At 43.1% G+C, this 27,441-nt stretch overlaps 1 protein-coding gene across 1 annotated transcript in view; it reads right to left on the bottom strand.

Annotated features, from left to right (window-relative positions):
• The window catches only part of LOC144148547 (papilin-like), a 91,625-nt gene that overhangs the window by 15,569 nt on the left and 48,615 nt on the right, over positions 1–27,441 (bottom strand). The window contains exons 10-14 of the mRNA XM_077680068.1: positions 12,416–12,586; positions 11,060–11,230; positions 5,516–5,680; positions 3,941–4,111; positions 880–1,044 (exon numbers count right to left, since the gene is read on the bottom strand). Of these exons, the coding sequence (XP_077536194.1) occupies positions 880–1,044; positions 3,941–4,111; positions 5,516–5,680; positions 11,060–11,230; positions 12,416–12,586 (843 nt within the window). The remainder of the gene's footprint in view (positions 1–879; positions 1,045–3,940; positions 4,112–5,515; positions 5,681–11,059; positions 11,231–12,415; positions 12,587–27,441) is intronic.

Raw genomic sequence — 27,441 nt, 5'->3', positions numbered from 1 at the left:
ACCAGAGCAGGGGCATAAGAATAAGGACGCGAGAATTATTGCCTTGCCGAGGCATCCAATAAATGTTATTATTCTGATATGCAGGCGTGAAAACATTCATGGGAGATCCGAGGCATGGCCCTTGGCTGCATTACTTTCTACTGCGTTAGTTACGCCGACGTAGCAACAGCAGATTGACTGTATATGCACCCAATTTGTAATATGTCGACCGACATGCACTATAGTCAGTCTATATTCGCAAAGTTCCGGTTTCGGTTTTATTGATATACCAAAAAAACTTCTGCGAAAGTGCATGAAAATGCTGAACGGTAATTGCTTTCGAGATATCCTCACAGCCAGCATGTGCTGTTCTGGTCAATTTAAATATGCCTTGTATTTAACAACATTCTGCCATCAGATTGTAGGAAAAGCTAACCCACACCACGCCAATTTTCGGATATCAATAATACACTAAAAGGCGAGGACAGTAACCCTACGTAGAGCAAACTCGCACTGCCTCCTTGGGTGCTTAAACACCTGCTTCGCATGCACCAGCATCACCCGGTATGTAGCCAATCGCTGACGGTTTTGTCGCTTCTACATTCCCCCCTAACTATGAAGTCACACGGGTCGTCAGACCGCGGAAGTCATCAGCCCCCCTCAGCACAAGTCAAAATTAAAATATAATATGTCCATCCCAATGGCGTAAGTTACACAGTGGGAATTGCCAACGTGGCTTTAAGTTCTTTGGTGCATGGGCTTATCTTGCTGTGCTTGGACGTATACACGCATTTCCTAGTGTTTAACGTTCTAGAAAAGATAACAAATTCACTACATGGCTCACTTTTGGAAGGTTACTCATATACTTCTCCCTATTTAAGAAAAGGAGCGTTTACTTACCAAGACATCTCTTTTCACACTCATGTCGGCTATGGAAGTTATTGCCGTTAGGATTGCAGCCACCCCAAAAGAATGACTTACATCGCTTTCCAGAATACCAGTACCTCAGTATAGATCCTTTACACGGGCCTTTTTTCTGCGGGTCGTGGCAATTTGGAGGCGGTGCTGCATTACAAAACAAGAATGGCGTGTATCCATTCGTCATATTTATGGCATCATATTTTGTATCTCCTTTTTCATACTAAGAGTTCCATTTACAGCGCACTGCTTTTTAAAGAAATCCACATCAACTTTAGAAACGGCTCGTCGTGTTGACCTTTGTGAGACATATAGCGGTAAGAGCTGATGCGGCCCATATGGAATCGCTCGCTCGAACATGCAGCGTAGCTACCAGTTGCGTTTCTAGCTGTTGCGGGGTGTCAATTTGGTACCAATGTCCCATAGAATCTGTGGTGGTACGACAGAGAGTGTCGCTACACACAAGCGAAAGCTTTATGGACCCCATGATGCAAAATGTTGGCATTGTTTGCAGCGGGTGAATAAGAAATTCTAAAAATGCTTGCGGGCCGCGAAAAGAATGCGAAGAGTAGAAATTAAAGACAAAAACAAGCGAGCGAGAGCGGCGAGGCGCTCTAATAGGAGCTGCCACTTATGCCTAATTAAAGTGCCAGGGGATAAGTCAGTCAGCCGGTTGCTCGTCTGGGTGATCCTAGTGTCTCGCGCAGTGGCTTAGAGCAGAAAGTACTTTGAAGTTAGCTGTACTGACAGTTTCTGAGTATGCTAGGTGCCGTTTACATGAAAGTACGTCAATGAGGCCGGACAGCAGGAGGTGTGCGATACTAGCGGAAGCAGTAAGGCCGGGTTTAAGCCGCATAAAAAGATCAGAGTGCCCACAGAATGTTTGTTTCTGTGGTGTTTTGAAAACGACAGCACTACTATTGCGTGCCCATTTCACGCTAGCGACGCGTTCAGTGAGTGTTTGAGGCCTCCTTCACGTCAATGGAATGCGCGTACACAGCGGTGGAGTAAAACTGTGGTTTTCGTTCTCACCCAGGGACACTTAACGTTGCTGCCTTGCCTTAACGTTGCTGCCTTAACGTTGCTGCCTTGTCAATCTCCTCTCTGGTGAGAAATCTAAAGCTAGCAGGCTGACTAACCTGCTTGAAAGTTGTTTTATATAAGTAAAATGTCTTCGGTCATCAACAACGAACCACACTATAACTGTATGATACAGTTAAACCTGGATGTAACGAACCCCTATTTACCGTTCTCCTGGATTTAAGAAAAGTTTTCAATTTCCCATTGCCAGTCCCATTGAAACCCATGTGTTCGCGACCTTTATGTAACGAACGAGTTGCGATGGTTACCCTTGATGTAACGAATTCGCAACGCTTATCAAGCTTTTTTTGCCCTTTTTTGAAAAATGTGCTGGAGAAATGCACTAATTAGCGAACTTTGCCCGCACTGGAAACTACTGTGCGTTTCCATTGTCGATGCGGTGAGAGTAAGTGCTAGGCCTGCCTGACGGCGCGTGGTTGTAAGTCTCCACTGCGCTCTGTGGTGTCGTCTAGTCGGTGATGAGATCTGATGCCAGAAAACGAAAAGTTTTTTTTTTTCCTTTCCAAGACAAATGCCGCCACCGCCGGTCAGAAATAATAACGTCGCTACCCGGTATAGTATCTCAGCTAGCACCCTCTAAGCAACTTTGAGTGCGGAAAAGAGCATCAAGTACTCAAAAAGAGGCCATTTCAGCGTAAGTTTGTCTTTAAACGGGTTAAGGCACCGAAAAGTGTTAAGAGGCAGAAGCGATACGTTACTTTCGTGAATACGGGGGTAAATGACGTTGCTTCTTTGGACTGCAGTGTGGTGAGTCTAGTGACTACGTTTGTGGGAAAGTGGCAGGCGCAAATAACGCCGTTTTTCACTTTGAAATAAACCCTTGAGGGGGAGCTCACCACCGCGTATGTCAAGTATTTTGGTTTCGTTTCTGCTTCATTCACATGAACCTTAACTGACAACCTGCGTGTAACGAAAACCGGGTTGTAGCAAAAAAAGAGAAATCTTTGTCAACTTCGTTATATCCAGGTTTAACTGTACCACCGTTGCACATGAACATCTAGACGATGTTAACGAAACGGAAGGTTAGGAGGTCAGATAATTTAACAGGAAGTAGTGTCAACATTGAGACGCTTACACGAAAGCACCTATTTGTGAAATCGCCACCGTTGCAGGTCCTCATGTGAGAACGATGATGACCGGTCGGTTACGCAACACAGGCCCAAGAGGGACGTCTACTGCTGGCATCTTATATATATGAGAAGCAAACATTTCGCCACTCCTGATAACCCTTAGAAACGAAATGAGAAGGTGGCGACCGGCGGTGCAGGTCTTTTAGTGTGTCGTAAAGTTTCGCACTTTCCTTAGGATAAAAATGTACCGTATTCTAGTTTCTCTTACAAGTTACGTCATTCTTGAAGTAAGGTACTTTATAAAATGATGGTTTTGTGTTAAAATCTTGTGACAATTACCACACGTGGACTAAAACAGCAAAAACAGTTATGAAATCACGGCTTCTCGTCTTCTCATCTACTTTATTGCGCTTGCATTCTGAGAGACAAGGTTCAATTTTTAACGCTTCAGTAATGCCTAGACTCTTGCAGTTTTCAAAACCTTTTCTGCCTGTCACTACCGCCGCTGCTCAGTGCATACTCCTCAAAATTCCTCTTACCCTGTAAGCCTTCTTTCTAGCAATTCCTGTGACTTCGCAGCAGTGACCACGCATTTATAAAGTATTATATCACAGTCATTTGCCCGATGTGAATTAAGGTTCGGTAAAGAAGTGTAATTTCCCTAACTCCTGTAACGCTTATGCAGAAAAAAAATTTTTAACATCTATGGGGAAAACACGACATTGAACAGCACTCGTTCTTCAGGAACCGATCCACAACTGCGACACCGTAAGAAAACCTCACCCATGGCTTATGTTATAACTGAAAATACATTACCAAGAAACAAAAACCTGTGAATGGGCAATATATTCAAAAAGTATGTGTGTACTCACCAAGACACGTTTTTTCACATTCTTTCTTGGTGACGTAGTTATTACCGTTGGGAGCGCAACCTCCCCAAAGGAATTTTTTGCACACATGCCCGTCAAACCACCATCTCGGTATCGCCCCTTTGCAGGGTCCTATTTTCCGTGGGCCAACGCAAGTGGGCGGTGGGGGTTTGCCTGCAACGTGAGCGCAATCTCACAGTTTGTATTTCGTATACATGGCTTTAATAAAAATAAACAAAACCGTAAGGTAGTTACTTTTTGCCATAAAGTGTGATGCAATGAGTAACTTTTTGTCGAGGCAGTTCAGTAACGAAATGCATTACTTAAGACGCCATTACTACAAAAAAGTACTCAATCACTTCTAAAATTACCTTTTCAAACACTCACCGCGGCTAACCTTGCAGTAAGAACACCGGCAGTTCTATCTGTTATGTACGATCACTCGTGGGGTCATTCTGTGGTACTCAGTGCATTGTGGATGAAAGGGCGACACCGCAGGTGCATCTTAGCGAGCAGCATAGCCGGAATTCAGTTGTGATGCTTTTCAGTTCATAGATTGATGCAGACGCGGACACGTCTGCAAGCTCGGTAAGTAAATGACCTATTTAGTGCGACACACAATGGTTTCCCCGAAATTTCGCAGGAACGCGCTGAAAAAGCAAGGAGGAGGCAGAGAAAGAGGAGAAAGAAGAAGATGAAGGACAAACTTTATTGAGAAAGAGATACTTGTCGCTACTCGGGTAAGCAAGAGGATGGAGCCGTGAAGACCGCGGCTCCATCTAAACGAAGTTTTCTGTCTGACGGAGGGGAGGGAGGAAACAGAAGAGGGCCGTAATTTTTCCTATCAACCAATAATGACTACTGATAACTATCTTTACGTCGCAGACTACGATGCATGCACTCACTATGACAATCAGCCATTTGGCGAATTCAGTGGAAACAAAACTGAAAAGAGGAATTTGAAGTTATACTTTGGCACCACCCCTATGATTTTTTTACTTCTAGTGTAGTCAATACTTTGCCTTGGCATTTAGTTTTTTCTTTATGCTAGATGTTATCTAATCTTCAAATGTTCGAACGAGGATGCAGAAATACAGTCGAGATGTTATCTAATCTTCAACGAGGATGCAGAAATACAGTCGAGATAAAGTTATGAGAAGGAAACAACAAGTCCTAGCTACATTAAAAACATTTTATCTCGTTGCTCTTTTGCACCATCGTTTTATCAAACAGGTTTCGTCCGACGGTGACGCGTTCTTGAAGTCCGTATGCATAAATTCAACTGAGTCTCGTTCTCTGGAGTGACAGTCTGCAGCTACAGCGGCCCGAGCTGCAAAGCGTAGATATCCTTCGACCAACTCACAGCACTAGAAAAAACATGAGTGTTCCTAGTAGGAGGACTTTTCATCTTTGTGGGCTGGTGTTCCCGCCCGTGCAGGTCAGGGAATATTTTCTCGTTTACTTCAAGGCTACACTTGGAAACCGACTATCACAGGGACGAACCCTCTATAAAATAAACCATTATTTGTCACTCGTACTATTCTTCCACACTCGCTTTATAAAGGAGGGCTTACTCACCATGGCAGGTCAGTTTGCAGGCCAGCTTGCTCGGGAAGTTATTGCCGTTGGGATTGCAACCTCCCCAAAGAAATTTCGTGCAGCTTCGACCATCAAACCGGAACCTCGGTATCGCCGCTTGGCATGGGCCGGTCTTCAGCGGATCGAGGCAGTTCACTTTCGGTGCTAGAGCACAAAGAAAATTTTACCAGTGGAGCTGTTTAAGCTTGAGCTTGGTAGTTGGACTGAAGTAAAAAAAGCAATATAAAAAACTGCGCCACCTGTAACGAGCCCACCCCCGAAGAAAAGGTATGAAAACAGAAAAGCGAACTCTGAGGCCAGATTAAGTACGGGGACTACACGCACATGCTTATGCGCACCCCTAAAAATACCTTTTTAAGGTGATTGACTTTCTGTCGCTACTAAAATACAAAAGATGATGCAGCTCATGCTAGCAGTACAAGGCTGGAAAAACATCGGATCTCGGGGTGGACTTAGCTTCTTCCACCATGGTGTCCGCCGTCAGAGTCGGGGGACCGATGGAACAGCCTTGTAAACTTCCACTAAACTTGGCGTCACCCCTCCCCTTAGCCTAGCCTGGCAAGAACATAATAAGATCTAACAAACTTAGCAAAGCGTAGCAAGACGTAACTAAACGGGAAGAAGCTACGTTGAACCCCGCGCTGCTGTTTCTGCGCCCTTGCACACCAGTAGGGCAAGCTGCCCCAGTTTATGTACTCATTTTTGTCTCACGCCTACAGCGTTTATTATTCGTCGTTATAATAAATCTATTTGTAAATATGAAGACATCCTCAACATTTTAAAAGCTGAACTACTGTAACAATGGATGCAAGCTTACTACGTATAACCTCTGTGATGGGACGGACGCTGAAGCAGTAAAGAACAGTCTTTGTCAAGGAGGAATATCAACTTAGCGATCTTCAGTGAAATTCCCCTTGAGAACACATGTCAGCGACAAATCATTGTGTATGTGGGATGGCGGTGGCTTTATCTGGGCGTTTACTTTATTATATTGATCATGTACTTAGACGACATAGACAGTAACATAAGCGGGTATTTGGCTACCTTCAGTGTAATTTATGACTAAGCTCGCTGGCCACAACCTGAGTTCTGTATTGAAGGCATGGATCCACGTAAATGTAATTTATCTCCCCATAAAGATTTTCTGGGTTCTAGTATCGACTATAATAGTTCAAGCAGCGTTATACTTTTAGGGGCTCGGTTCTGTCGGCGTCATCGTTTCATGTAGCCATGCTACACAAACACCGGCACAAAAGTTTTCCGACGCCTCGCGCTGGAACGTTTCATCTCCGTGGGAAAAAGGGCATACCAAGAGAACACACCGGGACACTTCTTTTCCTTCGCCTCGCAGAAGAACGCTTCATGCCTCAAAGACACGGCACTTTTACAGCAAATCTGCATACCTCCACACCTCAATGGTTACATCTCCATGGGCAAAAACGCGAAGGCGCCAAGAATACACTTACTGCACGCATCGCCCCTCCCCAAGTTTCACGTTAGTGGAGATGGCCCGGTTTTTCATCTTAGGAAATGGTACTACTTATTTATGCTGCGTTTAGAGCAGTCCTGAACTACCTTGGAGTCTATATAAGCCTACATAACATCCCCAGAAGTAACATACGAGCTTTTCACTTGCGGCGTGGTCAGCAGGGAAATATTTATTAGCAGAGCAGTATACAATGATCTCAATTACTTACGTACCGCTGAACTTCTAAGGTATGCCGTACACCAAGCTTTTTTATTTCTTTCAGAAAGCTGCGATTCGTGGTTACACGGTACGACTTTAATGGCAGTCATACATGATGACGATCTCTTACTTCTTATAACATCCGGGGGACCACCCGCGTTTCTGGAGGCGTTTCTAGGGGTCATCTGCGGCTTGGTACGCATGAATTTTTTACCGAACAACTGTGTAGGCCGAGAGCTTTGCCCGTTTGTCACACCAAAAAACCTCTAAGCCTAAATAATATGGCGGTTGAAGTTCCCTGAATTGAACCCGGGACATCTATGACGGAAAACCGGCAGCCTAACCACTGGGCCACTCAAGCATCCGGAGGTGAACAGGGTTATCAGCGGCGGAAAAGAATAACTTCCCGTGGTCGGAATCGAAGCTCAGTCCCTCGCTTTGTGAAACCTGCGCCGATCAAATCCAGCTATCATCCCATTCCGGGCGCACAACACTTCCTTCGTGTTCGTAGCGCGGGCATTGGCTTTGAACTTGTCCACGGGTTCTAGGGCGCGCTAGCGCAGTCCGCTTTGGGAGGAATGTGAAAGCGAGCGGAGGAAACGATCCGGGCCTGCCGGTCGTGGGGAAATTCTAGCGGCGAATTCGGAATTAAATATATAGTGCAACCCTCGGGTCTTCGACAAAAGTAGAGGTGCAGCAGGCTGTTCTGTTTCTCCAGCGTTGGACCACTCGTGCAAGCTGCGCCAATTTTGTTACTATATAGACATGATGCCAGAATAGAATGTTCCTTCGTCACCGGTGGTGTTGGCAACTATTCCCCGTATTTATGAATTTAAAGTAAGATTTATTTGCTTCAGTGGTAAGGTACTGTGTTTATGGACAGGTTTATTTCCTAAAAAAGTCAAATAATCACATGAAACGGTGTTCCCCTCATTGCGAAAAGGGCACAAAATGTAAGTTTCGTCCAAACAAATATATACTACTTGCCAATACCGATTATGCCAGTTTCAAGCAAACAATGAACAAATATTGCAGATAATAGAAAATAGATAAAATGGTGGGGAGTCACTTTACTGGTTTGCTTGATTGGTGACCTCCAACCAGAGCCACCACCAATAAACATCACTCCGGAAATGTACAAGTGCCTCTAGCATTCTTTCGCGCATCCTTCACCCTTATGTTAAACCCACAAACGTTATTTTTCTTTAATATCTCCCCAACTGGTCAATGTTTACATTGTAGAGGGCGAAGATTTATTAATTCCACTCTTTTTTCTCGCTTTAAAGGTAACGTTTTTAAGGCCATGAAAAGATATCAGGGACTTAGAAAAGCGCTGTTCTGTCAAATAAAATATACTAGAAATATTTTCAAAAACTGTTCAAAGCGTCAAATATACTATTTTGCTCGAATATACAAAATCATTTTCCGGCAATAGGCGACAAACCACGACAAATTTTACATATAATTGTTTTTTTGGAACGAATACAATCTTCTGGTAGATATAATTTGTTGGGTGTTTATCTGAAAGGGGAATTCGATTTACCCCAATCGATAACCAGCAAGACGCGATATGCTTGTATATGTCCCGTGTTGTTGGCCTAATAACGGGTAAGTGACACGCCTTACAAAAAACAAATTCTGCTGGAATTTAAGCCTCCTCACGTGCTTGAAAATGGAAAGCATGAGGTCCCTCATCACAGGTTTTTTGCACCTCTGTAATGTCCGCCCCTCTTTCATTGCGTTCGTTTCTTTGCTTTGAAAGCGAATCCCTTCGACAGGATTGTCTACTGCCACATACTGTCCTTTGTTCCACATCATGTTCCACGTCATTTCTTTCTTTGCTTTTGCTTCTTCGACTTTTCGCGTGAATTCAATAAGCATACTGGCAGTATGCAACAGAGCTTTCAATTTAGACTTTGGCGTGGCTGAGGGTGCACATGTTCTATTCGTGGATACGACATGCCCACGTGCCATTAGTTGTACGTGTGCAAGTACGCCTAGGCATCGCAGAAATAGCGCACTGGGCTCTTGCACGTAAGTCACGAGTTGTTCGCGTACAAACTAAAATGTATTTTTATTTCTTCTTCAGCGGCGGCGATTTCCTGACTTGGACAACACCACGTGTAAAAACAAGAATGTCTGTTTTTGTAGTATGGGAAACTTTGGGCTTCTACCTAAAAGTTACGGTCTCAAGAAGTGAAGTGAAGAAAGTGTTACCGCTGGTTTCTATGCATCCTCGCTGCTGGTACCGATGGATACCATGAGTAGCCCCTATGCCTTGTTATTTTAGTAAGCAGACATTTACTGGCCTGATCATAAAATGGGTGAGTATATTGTTTGATATATTTTGTAAGTGAAACACTTATTTGGAAATGTTCAGGCCATTGAAAAAATCACCGCCATGCTCGGTTGTCATCGCATTGAAAATAATCACGTGCTTAAAAGAGGTGTCGTTTAGAATATTTGGTCATGTAGCTCGTTGCATACCTTAAAATCTAGTGAACACGGTGCTGCCTGTTCTTTAAAATTGATATTCTAAAGTTTTTTTAAATGTAGGCAGAAGTAGAAATACCCCTCATTAATTTCGCCTACGCCAACGTGATATCCGAGTCAGATTATGCCCCTGTTTCCTCCTGAGAAAGAACTTGAGGCCACTCATTTTTTTTATCCATTGACTTTGCATTTACTGCGTAGTGGGCCGTTATGCATCCCACAGTTTTCTAGCTTCGCTACCATCGAATTAGATGATTAGCGTCAAAATTGTTACCTTGAATCGGCCTTTACCAACACCGTACGTCCATCCCGGGAATCAATTGGCGAAATATACCAGTGTGGAGATCCACCTTTTTGTATTGGTTGCATTCCAAGAAAGCGATCTTTTACAGCGGATAAGGCAATGAAAGAGTGACACTATGAGCTGGAGCAATCATTGGTTTGCAGCAACATTCTTGAACAGCCCCATCTATAGCGGGGATTCTACGGCGTGTTGCTACCGGGTCCGGAGGATTGTACCGACTGTAGTCCACAGAGCTATCACAAATAAATGCGTGAATGTGTTGCCTCCCAGCACTCAATATTTCGCGCACTGTTCTTCTAAAGCAGCTTTGAAATGAAACGAAGCCACGCTGACATCAAAGCTACTGTCACTGCGATTGATTAGAATGCGACCCCTTTTGCTATTTTTTGTATGAGCGGCTATGTAATAGTCGGCACGTGTCTGCAATGTGATTATGAGCGTTTCAACATGTATACGCTGCCCCTTTAAGTGTCAGTGGACCATAGACGCACTGTATATAAATTAAGATGATTCTCAGGTAAAAGCCCCCCCCCCCCCCCCCAAACCTGGCAATAAAAATTATGCAACCTTATTTGGCTGACTTGCTTTCTTGCATTGATCCTTGTAATAATATTTTTGTTAAACTTTCTTTTCTACTCGTATTGATCTGGTGTTTTGCACCCTCATGAGCGTTTTTGCACCTACTAAAATATATTTTGGTGGTATGCGCGACTGTGTTGTACACCTAGCCTTTATGATTTTTTGCTTTGTATTTATCTCTAGATGTACGCTGTAGTTTCTTTTTCTCCCGAGTTATTGGCATACCAGTGAGACTTATCGTTACTCCATGTGTCATAACTTCAAGTTGCAACATTTGTTTTCCCATTTGTTCTTCCTGATTTCCTCTAATAATTTCCGTGCGGTTTTTCTTGCCGATGACCACCTTGTAATAATAGGATTTTCGGCCCACCTTACTCAAATATTTCCCTTAGCCTGAAATGTGTTATGAAAAATAAATAAACAAAAAAATAGGTCACACAAAAAATACGCTCGCACCTACCCGTGCACGTTTTCTTGCATTGTAGTTTAGTTTCGAAGTTATTCCCGTTAGGCTTGCAACCTCCCCAAAGGAACTTCTTGCACCGAATTCCGTTAAAATACCACCTTGTTATGGCTGCTTTGCAGGGGCCTTGTTTTTTGGACTCGTAGCACTCCAAAGGAAGTGCCCGACCTAGAAAATACAAAACACACTGAGCATTATTTTCACAAATATCTGGGGATTATTTCTTCAAAAAGTTTCTTCAAAGTTCTGAATCTGTTGACACTTTCTTATCACTACAAAATAGTACCGATTCCGGCTAGTCGTGAGTTACCCCTAACGGCTTGCAAGTGATTGAGAACTTGTGTTCACTCGTTCTATTGGGCAAGCGTAGGAGAAGGAGTGTAGGAGTAGGAGTGCTACACCCTGTGAATGTTTTTTTTTCTGGTTGATGAAAATACTGACAACGAATTGGCCGTAACATTCACGTGTGTGAAATGGGCGAATAGAATATCTGGTCTTCACTCCTCCACAAAAAAACAAAACATTCACAAGCAAAAATAAAACTTTCTTGTTCCTATTTGCGAGGGAATATTTACCCCTGTTGCATACTGTGGGAGTGCCAACGAACTCCAGACTTGCCCCTCCCCCTTTCCAACCCAACCTTCGAGCAGTGGAGGGCTTCCCTGGCCAGCCCGGACCCGGATATCCAGCTTAAGTTGGTGACCCGAGCACGGACGGCCAGCCGAAGTCAAGGCATCCCGGACTAGGGACGCCTTCCACGGGGCGACGCCCACCCATCAGCCTCTGCTGAATAAATAAAAATATTTTTTCTCTATCTCTCTTTCTCTCTCTCTGTCTCTGTCGTCATACGTGCTTCTTCGACTTATTTATTGAGGCAAATCGCCACGGAGCATAGGTGTCGTTCATTTCCTAACTTTAATGTGCGCTCTCTCCTGACCCAGAGAAAAGCCTACAATATCCCCGAGTGTGCGATATTTATCGGCAGATATAGGTCAATCGGAGAGGCCTGCGTATAGCGGTGGACCTAAGCGGGCTTTTAGTTATGATTGTGATGAAAAAACAAGTGTGGTTAAAATTGTCCCGCGATATTGCGTCCCCGGTGTGTTACGTCAAGTACAGGTTTTCATTATGTTGATAAAAAAATGATGGAAGCAAAACTGCCGCGTTCGTTTTACTTTCATAAATACAGCGGAAGTCAAGTGCCATATCAGAAGACGGCTACAGTCAAGTTGCCCTATCTCACGGAGCGGCGGTCCTTCGTCAAAATACGTGTTATTCAGGACACTGCACAGGTGAATGAGCCTATGTAGGGAATGCACGCTAGCAGAGCTTTTGATAAAACCCTCTTCTCACCAAGGCATTTTTCTTCACACTCAGATTTGCTGTGGAAGTTGTTTCCGTTGGGCTTGCATCCTCCCCATAGAAATACGTCGCACTTACGACCATCAAACCAAAACCTCGGTATTGTCGCTTTACAAGGGCCTATTTTCAGTTTCTGGAGGCAAGGATGGTGTTGTGCTTTAACTGCGAAGAGAGGAAAAAGATGCAATTATTCTTAGACAACGCATTCATATCCAAGCTCTTCATATAATACAACACAACACAACTTTTTTGCAAGGTATCATAAAAAAGGCGAAACGGGACATCCTTATCTCTAACTACCGTCACCTAGCAGGTTGGGTTGAAAGGAAGACCCTGCTACGTACTCGTACTAGTGAAGTGGGTTGCAAAACGCGCCCGGCGAAAGCCATCGGTAACAAGATCATTTACATTTTTAAGGGTTACTGCAACGTAGGTTCCAGCTTCTTCGGAAATGAGAAATCCTTTTCTAATGCAGTCCAGGAGCGCACAAATTATATAGATTTGGTTGCCAAAAAGTGCTTCTGCTTAATATTCCTGCTCTACGCCTGTCACACAAAATAGAAACTTCTTCAAAATAGTTTTTTTTTCTGGCTGTGCGCATTGTTTGCGCTCTTGAATGACCTGATTCTAGCCTATTTGTCGCTACTGCCCGGCGTCTTTGCAGTTGCACCAAAGAACGCATTCCGTAGGTGCTTCCTGAACAAAAGCATAGAAGAGGCTTAACGTCACATGGGCTATGACGAGAAACACGCAGTGTCTCAGTGTGTTCGCTTGGAGGGCTTTGAGGCAGGAGAAAATAAGTGGGAGCGTGAATCGACAGTGTTACAGGATCGCGTAAAGGAAAATTTTGCCGTCAGGTTTGAGTCTGTTTGAGTCATTGTTAAGTGCTCCTTTCAAAAATGCATCCAGCATCCACCTGTGTTATGTACACTCTATGGAGGTAAGCCGGACTCACGCCGCGCAGCCGACAACTCGCAGCCCCGAAAGACAAGTGCAAAATACTGAACATCTACGCCTGCCCTTTCCGTGTGTGTTGGATTTAACGTGATAATCTTCCTGCTCACGTTGTGGCGGTCACTACCTGCCCCGTTGCATACGCTCCACGACCGTTGCTACCATTGCTTAAAGCCGATCAAAAAGAACAATATCCCCCCAATCATCAAGATCTCCGTAACGCCACATGTACTCTCATACTACTTTGAGCTAAACATCTCCTCAGTAGACACGCCAGCAGGGGGAAGAGGTTGCTTCAGAGGCTGCTGCAGAAGACGCTGACGAAATTATCTAATATTTACGCATCGATCACTGGACACAGCGAGATATCGAGAGCCTGAAGGAACGTCCCTGCATCCTGAGAGAACCTCACCCCAGCGCTGTCTTTTTTGCCTTCCTTTTCTAGAACGGTGCCAATTTGTATCTGCAATACTACACTACGTTATGCCAAAGGCATATCTTGACATTAAAAAACAATGGCTATATTAGTAATTGCGAGTTAATATCTAAGTTTATGCCCAATTGATAAAATTATTTGTTACTTCTTATTTACAGCCTTCAAGAAAAGATTTCCAGGAGTACCACGTGTTAATTCCCAGCCAGTAGCGATACTGCGTCACTCATTTTGCTTAAGAAAGCAGTTAGGTCCTGTATACCCAGCAAGCAAGGCGCAAGATTGTTGTGACTGCGGTATTACAAAACCAAAATTTTAACTTGTCAAAAAAATTCCCCGCATTTCCCCGAGGGGAAGAATGTGAAAGTGCGAATGCACGAGTTGAATTTGCGCGGTTCGGTAATGTTCGCGAAAGAGAGATCACACACACACACACAACTACAAAGAAAGAAAGATGCATTTATTCACAGACACCTATTTGTGTTGTCGTTGTACTTGATTGCTAGAGCGGATCTCAGCTTTGCAATTTCGTGTCAGTACTCCTTTAAGCAGGTGCATTAGCCCTTCTCACGCCCGATTCTTGGCCAATCCCCCCCGTGGGTATGTGCCATGTCAGCGGCCAGGCAGCGCGCGCCCATCTCCTCCCGTTGCCAAGGAAGACGAGGAGATTCCTGGCCAATCCCCCACGTGGGTATGTGCCATGTCAGCGGCCAGGCTGCGCGCGCCCATCTCCACGTGCGCGGACATCGCCGGTGGACGCAGGTTCAGGGTCGCTTAAGAAGTGCATTCGCACTTAAAACTGCGCGGGAGGAGTATTGGTTCGTTGAATGATTGTGGGTTTGAATCGCCCAAACTACACTTGGGCTATGAGGCGCGCCGTAGTGGCGCGCTCCTGAATAACCTTGACCCCTGGGGACCTCTAACGGTAGGCGAAATCTCCACGCGCGGGCGTTCTCGCTTTTCGCCTCCACCTAAAAAGCAGCCACAGTTGCCGGTATAAAATTCCCGCTCTTGATCCGAGCGGCACAACGCCTTGGCCGCTGCGCAAGCACGCCGGGTTAACGTGGGAAATACAGTTACTTAGGTAGTCTTTATGCCCACGCACCACCTACACTTTGTTGTTGTGCTGTGAGCTACGACTTCCACGCGATATCGCCCGTCAATCGAAGACGTGTTCTATAATATTCACTCTTATTATTTTTCCGTGGAAGGGGGGTATTATAAAACCTTTTTTTCTATTGTTCAGTAAGCCGACAAGCTTTTGCGACTCAAGTAGTCACGGATATATGCATTATTTGTATCCTGTCATGCTTAGTGACGGAAGAAGCAACTGTTCATTTAAAAGTGTTTGCCAAAGTGCCTGTCTTATTGTGGCGCCTTCAGAATACTACAGAATGCTTTTGGCCGGCAAACCAGGGAAAGCTAGCTTCAAGTCAGAATTGGGGCAAGGACATACACAGCTAATTGAAGCTCTCTTTGGAGGCGGTTGGTTTCATATCTTAGAAAAGTTCAGTTAACGTACACCAATATACATGGATTGAAATCTCTGGCATTTGATTCGCAGGACTGGAAATACTTAAACACAAGTTCTCAGGACTACACCCTGTTCTAAACTTCCAGTCAAAGGGTGAGCAGAACCACTAGAGAAATGTTCGCCGCTTTTCAGGTAGTTTTTTCCTTGTCTGGACGACCGAAAAATACATATGCAGTTAAGAAAGCCGTTAACCAAAGGAATACAGGCATGCAAGTGCAACTGTCATGTTTATAATGTCGCCCATAAAGGCTGTCAATACAAGTACTCTTTGAAGTTGGGGTATTTTTTCCTAAAGGGTTATGGAATAACCGGTCCTGGGTAGCGGCAGACATCCTCTGTAAGCAATTTTAAACAACATAGCCTAATATTTGCTCTCGACTGAAACCGATCATTCATATCTCAAATTTTCTAGACCTCATATTCTTCTTAAAATTGCACAATGCTGCCTATTTTAAGCAGAAGCATGTCTGCCACTTTACGTTTTTTTTTAAATCTAGATAATTAGCTCCTTTGCAACATACAACTCACTCATATTAGTATTTAACCGGCTACTTGCAGGTGTAAAACTTTTTGCCGAGAGGAGCAAGGGCAGACATTGGACGCAGTAAATGCAGCGAAATAGTCACACAACAGGATGAAACAATGAGGCTACACTGTGCTGCTTACAAAAGATAAAACGCTGAAAGATTTCGTGGATGTGGAACAGTAGGAATATATATTAATTGAAGCATCGATGACGAGAAATGTTGTATTATTTAACATAAGCAAATGCTATTCTTGCGAAATTACTATGTAACAAAGTCGACTTTGCACCAGGTTCTAAAACATTTTACGCATCAATGAGTACCATCAAATTATGCAGCCGTACAGCAATGCTTCTAAATGTTTTGTTCATTTGCAGCTTGGTTTATACCTTGTCTCGGAATACACGTCAGCTTTACTTCTTAGGTACCGGAAACAAATATTCGAGATTTGTGCACTCCACGCAGTACGTAATAAAAATAGCAAATTAATCAACCGATATGCTTAACACCTAGTCCACTTCTAGCTTTATTAGGGATTCTCCGATACGCGTTCACCGGGTAAGAAGTCTGGTCTATTGAATGATGGTGCCCTGACATCAGTGAAAAAAAAAGCAGGTTATGTGAAATCTACAAAGAAACTTGTGAAAGTAAAAAGCAAGCTTTTTAGGAGCACATTTCTTGTTGGTAACAACATTCGATTCTTAGAATAATGACCATCGCATGTGCTGTAAACTATCTTCCAAAAATCGCATCAGAAAACCTATTATGATTATCATCCATAAATAAAGCTTGTTTATGTCTCATACTCTTCCAGATACGTGCAAGTCCTTCTACTCTACTTAGTGTTGAGACAGTGTTTTCTTCAATTTATCGCATTGCCTAGTAAAGTTCGCTTCTCAAATTGTGTGCCCGTCTCACGGTAATCATCTGTTACCTAAGAGGTGAACCCGTAGTGAGTTCTGCACAAAAATGTGAAGGTTAAAGCATATCGATTCCTAATATAAGCTTAGATGTTTGACACGTGAAATTGTTCTGAGTTTAACATCCTCTAGATGATTTTTATTGCTACAATTCGTATTCCTATGTCTGACAGAAATGAATTCAGATTTCGTTCAAAGAATATTCAGAGGTTAGTTTAACTAAGGGAAGTGATCACGAAATGTGGTATACCTGTTTTTCGCTATTTTGAATTAATGCCGTAGCGTTCTCGTTGTTTCTTTGAAAGCGTCATTCTTCCTGGTAGAAAACACATATTTTACAGAAACATCATGGCAGGAAATTTTCCGACAATATATTGTTGTGAACAATCGCACCTATTTTGAGCTATAGGCAAAGAGTTTTTCCTTGAATTCACAAACTTGCAGGTAAAATGTATAAACATACGATTCTCTACCACTTGCGCATGATGTGTTTCTTGGCACATCTGTAAACACGGACTTAGAGCGAAAACACGTCCGCCCATAACTGAGCAGCAGGCGGGAAGCACACACAGAAAAAGTAGACTTCTTTTACAAGCTAGAAAAACTTGTCGCCTCACTTGCCTTTTCTTTTTGAAGTCGCCCAATCCTCCTTGGTTTGTTTCTCATCTGGAGAACCTAGAAATATATCAGCAGTTGCAAAAGAGAAAGTCGCCGTTTTCTGGTAAATATAAATAAGCGCAACCTGCACAAAGTGACATTTTTAATTTCCACATAACATGAAAATTGTGGTTCTAATCACAAGCTCAAAAATTAATTCGTGTTGCTCATTCTTTTCGCTCTTTGTTCTCAAAACTGTAGTATGGTGCCTCTTCCAATGAGCAGCAATATGACTTTTACCGTGTAGGAACGCCTTGTTCGTTAGAATTCAACTCAAGGAATCTGTAAGAACCAACTACCACCCGTTCTTTTGTTCCTTTGTTTAGGTATGTGCAAAAGATTTCAAGAGAAACTTGAAGTTATTAGTATGTCATTGAAACTCTGTTGAAAAAAAGTAGAAAACATGAGAAGGCTACAGGCGGTGCTTTAGTATATAGCCGGTATAAAAGCACATGAACTAGTAGATACGAACGGGTATAAAAATGTCACATGGGGTATTGATGAAGACATCAAATATTATGGGTTTTTATAGGCAAGCACTGTTATTATTACAATGACGCAAAGCTATCAAAACAAACTACGTTGACACTAGGCCCAACATGTCTTCAAATGAAGCACTGTTGTGTTTCCAGGCGACTGTACAAAATTCTTTAAAAAACGTTTTTTTCTGTATTCAGCTTTACATATTATTTTACGCGAGGCCTGCACATCAACGTTACATCCACGGTACTGCAAACGTTTCGCTAACATTTCTCCTGTAAATTAGGCACGCAGGCCAGTAACATCCGCAAAAAAATATGCCGCATCAAGTATACTTTCGTAGATAGCTGCAGGGTCATGCCTGGAAACATTTTGTTTTCTACACGAGATGAATTACACTTTTCCGACCGCAAGATTTCAGTTTTACTTCCCAAGTGCTCAAGAAATTAAATACGAAACCGGTTTTGTGGCGCATCTATTAGTCTCCCCATCGATACATGGACGTACATTAGGAATACACGGGGCTTTTTGATTCTTGTCGCGAAATCAAGCATGACTCTCCTGCCATTACTCTTTGACCCGCTGCATGTTGGCCACACCACCCTATTACAATATAAGACTAGGTTTGATGATGAGTCAAGTACGAACTGTCCAAATACGATATAAGCTATTCATGTGTAAACCCAGCTTGGAAGGCTCTAGCGAAAACGCACTTCCTAGAGTAATATTGCTAACATTTGCTGCACCTAAGCTTGCAAAAAAAAATCACGCCATATCCACGGAATGAATGATGATAAGTGGGGCGAAGCTCGAGAGGGGGAGATCATCGGTAACCGTAACTCTCCCGTGAAAGTTCGCCCATTACATCATTAAGAAAGACGTAAGACTGTGTGCGTACATTGTACAAATCAACTTTTATTTTCGGAGTCAATGCTCCCAGGCCCAGACCTGGTGAAAGACCCCGCGCCATCGAGGACTACCCCGCACCTCCACCACAATTTGTCACGTAGGATGGGACACAACGGTAAAGAAAGAACTTTTATTTAGGGCGAACTTGTGCCCGAACAAGACGAGAGGAAACGAGCAAAGGTCCTTGCGTCTCGTTCGATCTCCGAGAACGACTGCCTGCGTTCGTGGCGTGATCTCTTGCGTGATCTCCCCCTCACAGTGCACGTGCGCTCGCGCCTCCGTTGGTGAACACAGACAAGCTCGCGCTCCCGGTGCCGAGTTTGCGTTGCCGGTTGCAGCCGGTTCTTGCGCGTGCAACGCGGCCCACTTTGCGACATCTCCGAAAGCATGCGGCGGTCACGTACCACGAGACACAAGGGATGGACAGACCCATGACTTAAGGAGCTTCGCCCCTAAAACTAGGAGTTGGAAGCTCATTCTAGTCATCATAGTCATCACAATCAGCCTGTTTGCAGCTTCTACGATGGGCTTCCAAATTCACATACCCTATACGGTCCTAATCTAGACTATTCAAACATATTCCTTCTGTTCGCAACATCAAGTTTTCTTTTCCTTTAGATATTTTGAGGTCTCTCGGTAGGCATTGTGCTACAAAGGCTGTCTACCTGTTGGTAGCTCTCCACTTCTCTTAATATGGGCAAGGATGCATTCTACCGACCTTCTTTGTAACGGAAAATGGTACAATAAACCTTTTCAGTGCCTTTTCAACCCGGTTTAGGTGCTGTTTATATTTAATAGAGGAACCTACTCCGTTCACTACTCATTACTGTGCAAAGACATTTGGCATTCCGGTTTGCATAAAACATTTCCGCTGCTGAAATTCTTCTTTTATTAGTATTATCAGCTCCGTCTCCAAAGGCATAAATTTTAATCCCACCAATAGCAAGCTTCTTTTTTTTTCAAAGCTCTGTGTTTTGGTTAAGGTTTTTCAGCTTCTAAACTCCACCAACAAGACATAAACAGTGACAAAAACCTTGTTATATTCAATTTAGAAACCCGATCTGAATGAATTTGGGTGATAATCTAGGCCCCCTCGTATGTCTGTGTTCTTAATCAGGTTGCTTGGGCTTCTGAAAATGTTTCAGTAACTTTTTTCAGGGTTTCGATAGTTTACAGGTATTTTTGCAAGTATATCTAGGTTGGGCTTTTGACCACTATGGTGACGCTACATTCAGCCCTCCGATGAAACTCAAGAACCCAAATTTATTATGAAGCGTTATCCTACAGTTCTTCGTACTGTCCCTTGCTGAAATCAAGCTTTATTTGCTTCCTATTGTCAGTTTCGTCAGTTTCATTTACAGATACCGTAATGATGCTTCTTCCCATTCTTTTGTAACAGCTATTGACCTTGCAGCACCTCAGCATCAAGAACATGCATAGATTGGCGTTACCAAAACCATGGTTTTTATAATTTATTTGACATTGGGTTCCACCAAGCGAATTTCCTGCTCATTCATTGAGGAAGGGTTTATACCTGGTGAATACACGAGTTATGTGTCCTAACGAAACGGTGTATGTTATCGATGATTCCCAACCCCTATTCCAAATTACTGCAGCCTCTCTTACCAGCTGGTCTGTCAATGTTTGTTTCTTTCACCTTTCTTCGGTGCCTGCTAATGAGTCCCCAGAAGCGGGAAGCTCTCCAGATCCCTCTTGCGCAACGTGTCAATTTGAGACCCCCAAGGAACAGTCAAACGTATTTTTATTACATCCAAATTGACAAGCTATAAACTGAAATGCTGATTCCATACGTAACAGCGTTCAGCCGTATGCTAAAGAATATTATGGGGAGAGGGAGGAGGGGGCCTTCCAAGGAAAAGTGGGAAAAACGAGACTTTTGTGTAAATTCTGCATCATCTTAGTAGGCGAAACCCACGGCGTGACCCAACTAAACTGCTTTAACTCACACATATTTTTAAGTTCACGACAATACCCGTAACGTCTATCAGCTTCTTTCATTCTTAGTTCAGGGTAATATTATCATCCGAATACCCTCTTACGGCTGAGGTAAAGATAGAATCAAAATATATCTTTGTTACTCGTTTTTTCTTTGGGCTGGGTTCGCCTCTACTATTTATGCGATCTTTACAACCCTCATCAGGACATCCTATAGCTATGGATAATTAGCTAAAATTCATATTTCCACTGTGTACACTTAATCTGGCGTAGACCTTGCTTATGTGTTTTGCTCGCACATCTGCCACGGCAGTGTCGCAATGCCACACCTAGCGTTTTCGGCAAGAATAGCAAAGCAGCTAGTTTTGAGGCAATATTCTCTCTTGAAATAATGCAACTTGGAACTGCTCCCAAGAAAGCCTTCACACCAATATAAAGCACGCGGGCATTAGTACAAACGCAAAAGCGCCAGCGGCTTTTTTGACAAAGCTGTTTCAACTGCTTACCCTTTCCTTTCAAATTTTTCACATCCGCTGTAGCTTGCTTCGGTTCTGGAAAACAAAGAAATCAAAGAGAAATCAGAAAATACGAAATCCGTGTAAACAAACAGGCCGCCAAGAGGCACGTAATAAATATTAGCGCGTTTAAGACAGATAACGTTACAATTTCATATTGCGGAAGTGATTTCACTGGTAAAAAATGATACCAGGAGGCTGTCCCAAAGAATGCTCTTTTATTGTTTTCATCAGTTCAACCTCACACCTCACACCTCACAAAACCTCACACCAATATAAAGCACGCGGACATTAGTACAAACGCAAAAGCACCAGCGGCTTTTTTCACAAAGCTGTTTCAACTGTTTACCTTTTCCTTTCAAACTATTCACATCCCCTGTAGCTTGCTTCGGTTCTGGAAAACAAAGAAATGAAAGAAAAATCAGAAAATACGAAATCTGTGTAAACAAACAGGCCTCCAAGAGGCACGTAATAAATCTTAACGCGTTTAAGACAGATAAGGTTACAATTTCATATTGCGGCAGTGATTTCGCTGGTAAAAGCCGATACCAGGAGGCTGTCCCAAAGAATGTTCTCTTATTGTTTTCATCAGTTCGACAAGTCTGACATAATCTAGACTAACGAATTCAGCCAGCCGTAAATGCGACGCGTTTATCAGCCCCTCTATTCTCAAAACTTCACATCGGCAGCTGTTACAAAACGCAATAAGCTTGCAACATGTACTACGTTGCGGTAATAATCCTCAAAAGGGGCTCCATGCCATGTGGAACGTTAACTTGAAAATGTTTTTAAGTAACGGGTTTGCCTAAAGGTAGAAGCTTTGCAGGACGTTCGAAATAGCGGTGGTAGAAATACTTTAACTCTTAAAGTAACAATCAATGATTGCGTCATAGATTATAACACTTACTGTTTTGTAGTACTTAGTGCGGATCGTTCAAGTGAAAAATGTCTTTAAAAGGGCCATGAAGAAAAATTTTAATTTTGGTCAATTTAAAAGCACGAGCATTTGGTAACTCACTCAGCTGCTTCACAGCTATAAAATTTGTTTTTAAAGTTTAGAAACTCCAGAAATGTTTAAACAATTTCCATTTTGTGGAAACACTGATTTATTACGGGCGAGCAATAACAGCCAAATTATCACTTTAGCTCGTCAGCATGCATGCCATATGATCAAGCAGAGCTAGAAGCCCTACTACAATCGGCTAGTCATCTTTCTCAGTGGTCACCTAAGTCGGGGGCCGGCTCTCAAACAAACACGATTTGCTGGCTTCATAAAGAAATAGCTGAGAAGTCACTGGTGAGTCTCTACGGCTTCCTATGTTTTCATTATTATGTCGAAAACGTTTTTCTGTTTCGATGGAACTGGTATCCTGATTACCGACACCAAGTAGTATTTCGAAGGAACCAATCCTGTAGTTTGTATTCTTGGTCCATTTCAAAGTTTCGCTAAAGGGGACAGATGGCAGGAAACTTGGATAGAACTACTCACAATAGAAAAAATTGTGTTGCCTTATTTACGCACCAGCTCCTGCTGCGTAATGATTGCAAAATTAATGGAGAAGAAACAGACTTTGTATGACGTTCCAAATACTTTCCGCAGTAGGTAGAATTTTGCCGTTGAGTACGCCTACCGGAGTGCTTTGAAAGCATTGGCTTCGCAACTAAATGATTTCGCGTGCCCGACACGTCACGTTTACCTTCGAGGTTCTAGAAACATTCAAAGGTCCTCCCTTTTCACACTGTGCTTATTGCGGCTATGACATTAGGCAAAAAGAAATGTTTTTGAAATAATACGAATTTGATATTTCATTGTTATTCCGAAAAAAGCACCCCTGGCCAAAAAGTATGACCCCGAGAAATGTCCCAACACGAGACCATTACATCGGGACGATTTTTATAGCACACTGCTTCAGCAAAATCACGCGCTTATAAAAACGATACAGATGGCAAATATCACTCCTGAGCCTTAAAAAGCAGGCTGCGGAAAACCCGATTTTACCATCACGGTCTTTGTAATCAGCTCGGTTGTGGCGACACCTATACACTTCTAAATGCTTCCCTTCTACAAGGCAATGCTGCAGTATTTTCTTGGAATTTTCTCCCATTTCATCAATAAACTATCTCTCTTTGAATACTGCTGTGCCGTTTCCTGGTAACTATTTGTTAACAAAAGATTCAACTGGTCGTGAAATCCGGGCATTAAATTTTTTATTCTGACTCAGCCTGAATAATTACTACTAGCTGAGGATTAATAAGTCATTATTTGTTCACTTATCCTAAAGAATACACGTAAGGCTTACCACTAGCGTTCTTTTAGGTGCGGAGCACCTGAGGACCGCACAATGTCCGTCCGCGTCCGTGCGCATAGCATTTAAAATCGCAAAAAAAAATCACACAGGCACCAGCAGGATTCGAGCCTGCGTCTGCTAGACCAGACATGGTTAGGGTCAGCCGTCTTACCCATTGGGCTACGACCGCGAGTTAGTACCCAAGAGTGAAACGGCTTACTCCCTTACTCATCTTTATCGGCGTACAGCTTACGGAATGTACGGCTTACTCATTGTTATCATAACAATCAATCTGTTTATGTCCACGAAGGCCACTTTAATACATTTAGTACTGCTTCTGTAATTCATTGTCAGAAGTCAGTCCTTTGCTACAGTATGGTAACAATTTGATCAATGCGCATATCGGTCCTCATTATGAGCCTCGTCTGTTTGCAGCCAATGTGGCACCCATATGCCGTCTGGTTGACATACCCATGAATTGCAATCTCGAACCAACTGAACCCCTGGTTTATATAAGCTAAGATGTTTTCCAATCAATTTTGTTGCCTAAAGTAAAACGTTCAAATTATTCCCACATTTTGTATTTTCAATTGCCAGGAGCCGAAAAAAGTTTTCGGCGCTAGAATGCTCCCCATTCGAAACTGACTAAACGACTCCTTTTCAATCCGAGGCTATATTTGGCGACTTGAGTCGCCAAATCTAGCCTAAACATTGCCCAAATACAAAAAGGTCGCTTATACTTGTAGAAAAACCGTGCACTTGTTCAAACAATATTAATTCGAACTATTCATTTTCAGGTTGGCAAAAAGTGCAGCAAAACCTGCTGTCACCATCAGGATCATGTATAGATAATTTAATTCCCCAGACGCTCCTGCCATAGAAAAACAACTGCTCCTAGCATCCGTTCTCTCAAGACAGTTTTTTGTCGAATATTACTCTCATTCCTTGATTCCGTTATCATCTTTGGCTTACTATTAGTTCCGTCTTGTACATATCGGGCTACCAAGGTAGGTCTCGGGTCGCCGGATCTCCAATGTTGTTTTGGCCAAACCAAGCGCCAATTTATTAATTATGAAATACGATGTCGCCCACTTATTTCCCATCTCTTCCTAGTTATTCTTTTCCTACCCTTTTCCAAATTATTAGCTCTACCTTTCCATTCTTCTTTCTATATATTGTATATACTAACTGTGCTTTTTGTCGTGTTTAGGAAGGTTCAAGTTTTCCTAACTGGAGTCTTGCCCTACCACATATTGCCATTTTAATGACAATGGAGCATAGGCTGCATCACCTCAAACCGCTTGGTGAATGCGGGCTTTGTCTGAGCGCCTTAAAGGCCCAAAAGATTCTTTAGCAGCCATTGAAGACATCGAACATCAAGCGAAAATGCCGCCACAAGATAACGCAGCCAGTGGCCGATGTCTTTAAGGAAAGATGTGGTTTGTTATTTGGAACGTTGTAGCTAAAGTGTACCTGAAAAACATTTCTTCCCTAGCAGCCTCGGACCCGTGGAACAGGACATACCTAAATTCAGGGTTCCAGTAAAGACAACACCATGCCTCCCTCCCCGACCTCAGAAATATTCAGCCCGCCGGCGGGTAGCACAGCCAGAGAAACGATTGGATGTTTTTGCCCACTAGGAAACTCCTCTCCCTACTTGCCTTCTTTTTTCGCCTGTGGCATCGTCTCCTTTGCTTTTTTTGGGCCTGGAAAACACAGAATCGTTTCAGCCGTCAGAAATGAAAAAGTTACTGCACACATATCTAGCCCTCAAAGCGTAACGGTCGTGTTCATTTATCGCTTAAATAGACTGTCATTCCAAGTATTCTTGTGAGGGTAATTTGCGCACTCTAAGGGTGTGCTATGCATCCTTGTTCAGGTTTCATGTTATTTATAAAGTCTAAACTGCTCCAAAATCCCGAACGGCAAAATCACTCTTTTCCTGCTTTTATTTTCAAAAATGCTAAATGGTGACAATTTGAAGAAAAAAGGAGCTCGGAAGTGCACCGTATGGTTGTATTTTTATTTCCCGACAATTATCCTCATTTTAAATACGACGTTGAACTGCTAGAAGATTTTCAGTAGCCAGTTACGTGAATGCGGAGAAACATTTCAGAAAATACGGAAACTTAATATACTTATTAAACAAAGTACTGAATTAACATTAAAATGTAAAATATCAGTAGTAGCTTGCTTGTGCTGCACAGAACAGGGGGAAAGCGGTAACCCCAGTCGGACAGGCGTGCATGTCCTGATAAGTATCAAGGAAACTATCCAGAATACAAAATAGTCCTCTTCTACTTAGGAAATCTATATTATAAAATACTGGCAAAATACACAATGGCAAAAATTATCATTTACGTACAAAACCCTTGCCGCATCATGCCATATCGTGTCACTGTGCTAGATAGCGGAACTTTTGAAAAACATTTATTTTCATTTCCTGACCTACTTTACTCCTTTCGAATGGCCTATATGTCAGCGTTAGTTGGCACGTACTGGAAACATTTATGTAAGGCTCATGAATGCCTCCTTAGTCCTGCTACAAAAACAAGGTCGAGAAATATTTTAAACGTAGCGTTTTATGTTCTATTGGAATACCGAAAAAGTTGAACACCATATAAAATGCTGCTCCGATAGAAGTAGAATATACCGCAATGGTATGAGACCACATATTTTACGTCCCTTGTTACGAACACGGCTCAAATAAGAAGCAAAAAATGGAGGTCCTTATCCTACTACAAGTCGTCACAAAATGTTCCCCTTCTCACAACAGTACAAATGGCATGTATGGCTCCTGAACTTACGAAAAACTTGCAGCAGAAAACCAGTCGTGGTCATCAGCGTCGTTTTAATTCATTTGTACGTGTTCAAAAGATCGTCTCCGTTGGGCCTCTGACTCCTCCGGATCTCCACTGTTCCCAGACAGTTTTTTCGTAAATGTTTCTTTTCTTCCCATGAAGCGATCTGTATTACCTTGCTATCAGCACAATTTAATTACCGACCCTCCTATCCATACGGTCCACCGCCTCTCCGGATTACCACTTCGTTATCCCTTTTATTTAGACTAGGGTGTGTGCTACCGTAAACCCCTGCCTAATACAAGACTCTTTTTCTACCTATTAGCTCCAATGCCATCAATCTCCTTTCTCTGGCTCGTGTGTAGGATTGACGTCTTTTGTGATTTTTTTTCTACTGCGAAGCAGTACACGTCTACGGGAAAAGGAAATTTTCTTGTCCTCGTCATCGGAAAACGCCCCGGCTAAATACAATAACAAAAGTTTATTAGAGAGGTTGGACATGTCGGTCGTCTTCGGGACTAAAGGAAGGGGGGGAGGGAGTTTAAAGGTTACATTCGACGGTAGACGCCTGAGGAGAGCACCGAACTCCCACAAAGAAGGGAGCGTCTGCCGTGTATTATCAAACCACAATAAGGGTCTACCAGGCTAAATAAACGATATTACTGGCATCACCAAGTAACGAACCTCGACCCGCAGACAGAACCGGAGAAAGAGCCCGTCATCATACTGACTAAGCTACGCAGACATGACAGGTCGGAGAGACAGACAGTGCTCCCAGCGAGCACAGCGGCGGGTCTACCACTTGCACTCAGTCAAAGCACTTCAGTGAAGTGCAAACCGAATAATGTATGATAAAGGTGATCACGTGGTTTCGACTGGGAAAAGTGTCGGGGCCTTGGCGGCGTCACATGAAACAAGAGTGAGGCGGAGGCAGTGCGAGAGTGATAGCCCCGCGTGCTACCCTTTTCTCACCCTCCGCCAGATGCTCCTCTCTGTTTGCTTTTTGCCTCCATCAGAAAAGTGGCCGCCGCGTGACAATGAATGGG

Source organism: Haemaphysalis longicornis, unplaced genomic scaffold (assembly GCF_048455015.1).
Source record: "Haemaphysalis longicornis isolate Haplotype H1 unplaced genomic scaffold, Haemaphysalis longicornis Haplotype H1 scaffold_8, whole genome shotgun sequence".
Lineage (NCBI taxonomy): Eukaryota > Metazoa > Arthropoda > Arachnida > Ixodida > Ixodidae > Haemaphysalis > Haemaphysalis longicornis.
This window is presented reverse-complemented; position numbering and strand designations above follow the sequence as displayed.